Raw genomic sequence first — 8568 nt, forward strand, 5'->3', positions numbered from 1 at the left:
AGAGAGAGAGAGAGAGAGAGAGAGAGAGAGAGAGAGAGAGAGAGCGTCGATGCGCAGTGATTCGGTCGCGTCCTCCAATCCCCTAGCCCTAGCCAGAGCTGTTCCGTTTGGCACTGGAACAACGCAGGCCCGTCTACATATGTTGGCTACAAACCCCTAAATGCCGCACCAGCTTTGCTCGGCAAAATTATCTTCCTTCATGGCGCATTCCTTCATATTAACTGCTTAATTTTTGCATCCACAATGACTTCCAAATTTTTGGCACTCTTTTACGACTCTGAAATTTTAGCATTTATTCATGACTCATATTTTCGCATTCTAGTCATAAGGCTAAGGAAAGGACAAAAATTGGCAGTCTCCAACAATGCCAAAATTTGGCAAACAGAAAGGACTTTCAAGGTAAATTTGGCAGTGCCGATCACTAAATAAGAAATCATTGTCATGAATATTCGAGAACCTCTGTCCTACGTCAATGGAGGGTGCTAGTGACATGATGCTCTTTTTGAGTAGACTTAGATGACGTCAGTCTATGAGTAAGTTTAGGCTCCGGAGACTCACCCGAACACGCCGACGGCCACGGCCGCCTCCCGCAGCGCTCGCTCCTGGTCCATCTCTACCAGCGCCTCGGGCCTGATGGTGGCCGTGTTCCTCGGCTGCCGCTCATTCTGCACGGCTGCAACACAGAAAAGCAGTCGCTTTGTTTGGTGAAGAATTGCAGTGGAAAATGTTTTCGAACCCGAAAAAACAAGTCTGAACTTAAGATGGGCGTATCAGTGCACGGTGAACTTCATTACCAGATTTTCCAAGGACCATTTTTATTTCAGATTCGGGTAACTTACCTGAATATGACAATTTTCAGGTTTCTTTTGCTGGTTTTGCCCATTTTTGAGATCGCTAACCTTAAGATGCCCTGTGAGTAGCAATAGCTCGAGGCTCCCACCGAGCGGAGCAGTTAATAGGAAAAATACCTGACCATGGCCAAAAAAAAAAAGCTAAAGATACCTGAAAATGATCATATTCAGATAACTGCAGGCGAAAAGTAAAGGTGCAAAATCCCATAATACTTTTTTCTTTGAGGCGCAGCAGAGTAGCAACCCAAACATATAAGCGCTCCTTTCGCACGGTTAGAAAGTCACGCCAGCCGCACAGCCGCGGTGCGCAGCGCGCACTACTGCTGCTGCTTTTGTTTGTTTTCGAGTCACTTGCGGCCGCGGGGATGCGGAGGGAGAGAGGAGGGAGGGGAGGGGGGGAGGAGGATGCGGTGCGCGGTGAGTGCGGCTGACAGGTGAGTCTGCCCACCGCGCGTCCTCCCTGTCATAACAGAGGGCAAACACGTGCTCGCCCGTGAGAGGGGATGGTGCACAGGAAAAAAAAGTAGTCTTTTATTTTTGTTAATGGTATTTCACTCTGTTTTTCACAAGTTTTTCGAGGAAAATATCCCTTGACGCAAGTTGTAAAATTACAATTTGTAAGCGTAAAAATACTTGCAGTATGTAATCGACTTAATTAATCGACGAATGGACCTTACACACCTAGGCCCACGACAAGTGCGGCGTTGACCGATTCTGAAACGACTGTTAAACTTTGTGTCAGACAGATTACGGATCACCTGGATTACCTCAGGAGTATCCTCCGCATTACCTGGCTTTTTCTCAATAATCAACCCCGGATCACCCCCCAAAATTTCCCGATATTTTTTCGAATTTTATATCGGATTACACCAGCCGGATTTAACGGCTGTCAGCCGGATTACCTTCGTCGTAACCCCCTCGGCAGCGACATTAACACACTCGCGTTTAAATCCGTATGTAGGTCAAGTATAGCTGTGACCGCACCGGAGCGGACGTGTGGTACGAGCACACGGAAGGCGTGGGGAGCAGCAGCGCGGTCGCTAGCTGGACCGCGCTCGATCGCCCTGGCCGCTTATTTGGGTATGACACGCGAGCAGCCCAGCCCCGCCACGGCCAGGAGCGGCGGCGCCCTTTTGTCGTCTCCGTCATATTGTTTTGCCTTGCCTCCGCGCGGGCTCCGCGCGCGGCCTCCACCGCTGCCAATGCCAACAACAGTAGGGCACGTGTTCCAGACAGACGGTGACCCGGACATACAAGGGGGTCGGTCGGTCGGTCGGTGATTATGAAATAACCGTATGCGCAGCAGTTCCGTCCCAATGACCTTCACCTCATGTCTTTAACATGATGCTGCCGCTGCTGCCAGACCTATTACACGCACCGAATCGGTCTACAAAAGACTTCAAACGAAAAGTGACCTCCGCTGAGAGCAAATCTGGAAGTTTTTGGCATAAGTTTCGCCTCTAGGTCCTAGGTCGTAGTGGAATGTTTTAGAAAAATAAATCAGAAAGAATCAGAAAAAAAAACTAGTAAAAGAAAACTAAGAAAAACGTGCACGCTTGAATTTATAACGAAGTATCCTTCAGTCGTCCTAACCATACGTTCCCAGCGATGGTTGGCCCCGGGGCAGTTCGGCCACCCGCCGCCGTCGCCCTCACTACCGCGCCTCCACATCGCGAGCGCGTCAAGTCGAACCTCCAGCGCGGGGCGAGGGCGCGGGGACCTCCCGCGGGGAGCTTGCCCCGGAGCGGGCTCCCCGCCGACCACAGGACCCCCGCCAGCGCGGCCAGCGCGACGGCCGCTCCCCGCCCTGGGCCAGCACCGCGCTCCCCACCCGTCGCGGCGCCCAGCGCTGCACCCTCCGCGCGGCGGCGGCCGAGAGAGTTTATTGTCCAGGCGTTGATTTACGTTTGATTCGGACCCTGCGAAGTCGTACAGTATCCATCGTGACTCGATAAAACCGCGTCAGTGTCAAGATGGCGAGTTTGGTGCAAATGAACACGACGAGAAATAATTGTCAATCACGTAGCCAAGGTGCGACCGAACAAACGTCGGCTTTCAGTAAAAATTCCTTCCAGTACCGATATTTAATTAATTTTCGGGCGGCATCGTTGCCGTTTTCTGGTATGAAACAGAACCAGGCACCATGGTTAAATACTTTTCTACGTGACGTCGTTAATGTACATCGTTACATCCTTCATGTACATCCGTGTACATCACGTTCGGTCGTTCCCTCGATAGTCTCTTTTGCTGCGAACATATAGGTCGCTGATTCTCCGACGCCCTTTCCCTCGCGCCCTTTTGCGGTGCTTCCCGTCTCCACCACCACCACCAGCGCGAGGCGCGGGAGAAGGTCCTCTCTGGTGACGCCCTCCCCGGGCCCGAGCGGACTCTCCCTCCGCCACCCCCCACCGCGACAACGTCGCTCGGTTGTTTTCCGGTCGTGGTCGCGCGCTGGTCGAACACATTGGACGCCCCGCCCCGCCCCGCCCCCAAGCGGCCACGCGCCCGTCCACACCGGGCCCTTTGGCTGGCCCTTCAGTCTATGGCGTTCACGGGGGGATAATGAGGTTTGCTTGAATAACGCTGCAAACTTTGTAGGCGCGTCCCGCCACGCCCCGCCGCCCCGCCCCACCTCGGCGCCCGCCACGCCCCGCCACGCCACGGGTGGTGGCAGAGCCCGGAGGGGAGGGGGGGGGGGGGGGGGCGTGAGAAGACGAGCCCTGTACTGTCGCGGAGCACGGCGCGCCCGCACCCTCTGCAAGACTATTTGCATAATTCGTTTGACACGTTTTTTGGCACGCCCCGCTCGCGCCCCCCCACCGCCACCACCACCGCCAACCCCGTTCGTTTGTTACCGACGCGCGCGCTGCTTTTCTACTTTCTTGCGTCTTTGTGGCGTGGCGTGGCGTGGCCCGAGGACGGTATATCGCTATCCTTGTCTTGTCGTCCTCTCCGCCGGCGTGGAGGAGCACGAGCACGATGAGAACCCCGGTGGTGTCGCCGTGCGTGTCCGCGGCAGCGACCACCACGCGCACGCACCCACGCACACACACATTCGTACTCGGGAGGCCGCCGTACTCTTGATAAACACACAGTAGTTGCGCCCAGTGTGGCCAGCCCCGGCCGGCCGGTCTCAGCCCGGCGGGATGGGCCGACCCGTCGGGCACCGCTGCGCGCGAGCACGCTAGGCTGCCTACCTGCCCGGCGGCAGGACGGCGCCGCCCGGCCCGCCCTGTGAGCCGAGAGGAAAGGAAGGAGAGAGAGAGAGAGAGAGAGAGAGAGAGAGAGAGAGAGAGAGAGAGAGAGAGAGAGAGAGAGAGAGAAAGCGAGCAAGAGAGAGTGAGCGAGAGCGAGCGAGAGCGAGCGAGAGCGAGCGAGTAAGAGCAAACAAGTGAGACCGAGCGAGTGAGAGAGATAGCTGGCGAGCGAGCGAGTGAGAGAGATAGCTGGCGAGCGAGCGAGTGAGAGAGATAGCTGGCGAGCGAACGGCTCGGTTCAGAGAGCACGAGGGCGTGCGGCGAGTGGCGGCGAGCAGCGCCCCCCACCCGTTTCGCTTTTGCACCCCAGCGATCATCTCTTTGTGGAGTGGCGGGCGCGCGCCACCACGCGCCTTATGCAGATGTTAGCGCATCGCCTAATTGCTGTCAGAGTAACGAGCGAAGCACGCGACGGGCGCACCCCGCGGACACACCAGCGAGAGACCACTCCGTCTGTCTGTCTGTCTGACAAAGTATTCCGCTCGGTCAGCCGCTCAGTTAGTCAGTCAGTCACTCATGGGGTTGAAAATTTCCAGAATTTTCCGGTAAATTTCAGAAAAATTGTAGAAAATTTCAGAAAAACGACGAAACACTTTCAAAAGTTTGTGAAATTGTCCATTTTTCCTGAAAATTTTCTGTTTGTTCCCGAAATTTTCATGTTATTTTATGAAAAATTTCCACGGGTCCAACCCGCTATCAGTCTCCCAGTAGCTCAGTTACGTCCGTCGCTTACTCTGTCCAGTCAGCCAGTCAGCCACAGTCGCTCTGTCCGTCGGTAACTTCGTCAGGCATTCAGTCAGTCCGCCCGAGTCCTTTAGTTACTTTTCCAGTCTTCCAGCCAAGCAGCCAGTGGCTCAGTCAGTCAGTTTGTCAGTCGCAGTCACTCAGTCGAGCTAGTTTGTTAATCGTTCGGTCAGGCAATACGTTTATGTCAGTCACTCAGTCAGTCGCTTGGTCAGCCCGCCAGCCAGTCGCTCAGTCAGTCAGTAACTTTGACAGCCCATGCCCTCCTCTTGGCTAACTTTGCAGGGCGTGGGGGACGTTACCCTCTGTTGGGGACCTGATTGGCATCGTTAGGCCCGTCGGCAGGAGCCTCCCCCGAAGCAGTTATGGAGGTCGGCAGCGGTAGGACTCCAGAGCGGAGGAGGCCCAGCAGAAGCCAACCATCCGCACCACAAAAGCGTGTTTTCGTATCACACCGCGCGCGATTTTGCACACAAATATCTCTTATGGTGTTGGGCTTGTTATACGTACGTGTCCTGAGCTCTGAGAATATGCAAAAACGGACAAGAAACAACTGTGCACGAACTTAATATTTCACCGTTGAGTAAAAGGTCTACAAAGACAGTAGATACTCCGGAAATCCAAAGGATACGAATTTTGGAGACCCGCAGGTGTGTGAACGAATTAACATTGAAGGTGTGACAGAATTTTTACACACCAGCAGATGTGAGAAACATAATTTGAAAACTTGAGTGCTGATTGACTCTACCTTTTGAAGTGTACGGATCTCTAGTCGCTCACCTACAAATGCATGAATGTGTTTCACGCTTGAATATTTATGCCACACACCTGCAGGAGTGTGAAATTGTTTACTCGCCAGCGGAATTCGTTCTCTTGGATTTCCAATGTATAAGTAATCGCCTTTTTTCGAGCTCTACTTACCGTCCTTGTTCATCCCCATCAGGAGGCACTTCTTGAGGCGACAGGCCTGGCACTGGTTCCGGTGGGCCTTGTCCACGACGCAACGCCCCGTCCCGGCCTGACATCTATGGAGGCAAACGAAGAGGAAAGACGAATTAGGTAGGAGAATTGGTCAGCAATGCGGTTGGATAACTCTGGAAAGTTTGCGGAAAATTTCAGGATTTTTTTGGAAATATCCAACCCTACACACTAAAAGCTTATGAACATTTTTATTCATAGCTTACTGAGTTCTGTGTACGTGCTCTGCTTACACATTTTTTTAAACGCCGGTGTGAACAAATTTGTTCATCATGGCGTATGTGCCTGCAGGCACACACATATGAAAAGCGGAAAAAATACTCGACATATAAATCCGTTTAAAACCAACCTTAAATGCATTGAAATGTGTATAACTTCGTGTATAACTTCATACTAACTATGGTCACCTAAAATACTTCGCACAACATATAGTGCATAAGTGTTCCGTGTATGCGCAGTCGTAGTAGTTGACGGTCAGTCTTGTACGAATAATTCAAAATAGTCATTGGCCATTTATCTATTTTTTAAGCTGCACTTGAGCGATTGAATGTTGTTGTTGTTTTTTCTATTAGAGTTGCGTTGCGAGCGTGGCGGACAAGAACTGCCGCTCCAGCCACCCCGGCTCAACTCCCGATCAACTCCGCTGAGCCATGACAACCTTTGAAGCACGGCGGCATAGCGCTCGCCGGGCGGGGCGGGCCGGGGCGGGGCGGGGTGGCAGGGCGGGGTCTTTGAGGCGGGGCGTACCGCGCCGCGGCAGGTGTTCGGGCGAGCGGACTGTCTCGAAAGAGGAACGGCGAGGCAGCAGCGCGCGGGGCAGAAAAGAATAAAGAGAAGTGCAAGCGACAGGCGGGAAAGCGGGAACCACAAAGCCCGGGGACGTGCCCCGTACCACGCCCCACCCCACCCCACCTCACCCCGCCGCGCCCCGCCTCACCTCGCGACGCTGTGACAGCCCTCGGCGCGGGCGCAGGGCAGCCATTTGGACTCGTTGAGGGGGTGGGGGCAGACCCCGACGACGTCCCCCCAGGAGAACGTGCTGCTGACGTCCCCTCAATCCCAGCAGCACCCTTTCCTCCAGAGGCGACACCATCAACCCCCTCGCCATCAACCCCCCTGTCGTCAACCCCTCCCGTCATCAACCCCCTCTTTTGCTTCCTTCTCACCTCCCTTATAGGCGGTATTAGAAAAACCACCCCTCGTATACGCCCATACTCTCACCCGGAAGGAGGCAGAAAAGGAGTAAAGTTGGTGAGGGGGGGAAGGGAGACGGCGACAAGACCAGAGGCGACGCCGTTCAACTTGCGTAAAAAGCAATCTTCAGATTGAGGCTGCAGCCTGTCGTCCCCGGGCCGGCGTGGCGCCGCCGCCCTAGAGGCGCCACGGGTCGAGGCTCCGCCGCCGCCACCGCCGCCGCCGCGGGTCCCCGGGGGTGGGGGGTGGCCCTCGCTGCGCCTTGGCCCCGCCTCCTCCAAGAAGCGCCGCCACGCCAGACCACGCCCACCAACTGCGGCACCGCGAGCAGCGCCCGTCGCCCACCCCCTCCAGCGCGCAGCTCCGGGCGGCTCCGGCGAGCGCGTCAAACCTTCTCCAGCTCGGCGCAATGGCCTTCCGATCACCCCTCAGCCCCCCCTCCAGGGCGAGCTACCTGGCTGCTCCCCGATACTCCCCCGCGCCGCCCCCGCCGCCCCCGCAACGGTCGCGGTGGCAGCAGGCAGCGGTGGTGGAGGGAATTGGAAATGAAATGGCGTCCAAACGGAGGGGCCGTCCTTAAAGCGACGGTGCTCAGAGGGTAGAAATGTGTCGCCTTCCCAGTTATTTTGGCAGCTGGCAGCCCTGAGGTTCTCAATAGGAGCAAATAATGAAGTTTTAAGGGGGCACCTTGTGACAATCGGCAAAAGCCCGTCAAAATATTGTTTTGTCATATGTTGTGATAACAATGTCTGTCCCTTTTTCAATTGAATGTCACAAATACCTGTTCCAAAATTCGCACTGAGAGAAGCTATTAGTCCCTATGACTAAATTCGTGTTGAAGGAAACAAAATTTACTCCCTAAATCCAACGAAACGTTTAATCAAACTTTTACAATTAAATGTGATCAGCCCAACCAAAACTTTTTTCGAACTGATTACTTTACATCGACCTGACTAAATTATCCAATCAACACGATTGAAATTTGGTCGACGGAAACAAAATTTCGTTGGTTTTCTCAACACTAAATTTCGTTAAGTTGAACAATCGGTTTTCTGAGTGCGAAAAATTGAAGCTGTGTTTATTAAGCTACCTACTTACTTGACCTTTGGCGCATCTTTCTCTTGGCGTTTGACAGAGGCACCAAATTAAGAATTGTCATCCTTACTTCTTGTGGTTTTTGTTCAAACTCCAAACCCTAGCACTTTGGTCTGTCCCGCGGGACGCGTTAAGCAGAACTGATAACAACCGCCGAAAAAGCAAAAACTGAATCAAACTTTTACTCCTTATTTCAGTACATAAACTCAATTTGTTCCATCAGCGCATTTTACTTCCAGCATTAGAAAAATTAATTCGTCTAACTCATGCATAATTGCAGGCAGTGTTAGTATTGTGTCAGCATTTAGTATTTGCGGGCACGCCTTATTTTGACACATTTAAGGTTTTTTTTCCTATACTGAACAAATAAAACCAGACAGGAGACACACGGCGTGTCCCAAAAACTAACCACCCGCCACGCCCCACCACACCCCACCACGCCCCGCCAC

At 53.6% G+C, this 8568-nt stretch overlaps 1 protein-coding gene across 1 annotated transcript in view; it reads right to left on the reverse strand.

Moving 5' to 3' along the window:
- The window catches only part of LOC113215260 (photoreceptor-specific nuclear receptor), a 51703-nt gene that overhangs the window by 26843 nt on the left and 16292 nt on the right, over positions 1-8568 (reverse strand). The window contains exons 3-4 of the mRNA XM_052265122.1: positions 5774-5877; positions 559-673 (exon numbers count right to left, since the gene is read on the reverse strand). Of these exons, the coding sequence (XP_052121082.1) occupies positions 559-673; positions 5774-5877 (219 nt within the window). The remainder of the gene's footprint in view (positions 1-558; positions 674-5773; positions 5878-8568) is intronic.

Source organism: Frankliniella occidentalis, unplaced genomic scaffold (assembly GCF_000697945.3).
Source record: "Frankliniella occidentalis isolate FOCC.00 unplaced genomic scaffold, Focc_3.1 Scaffold24, whole genome shotgun sequence".
Taxonomy (NCBI): Eukaryota; Metazoa; Arthropoda; class Insecta; order Thysanoptera; family Thripidae; genus Frankliniella; species Frankliniella occidentalis.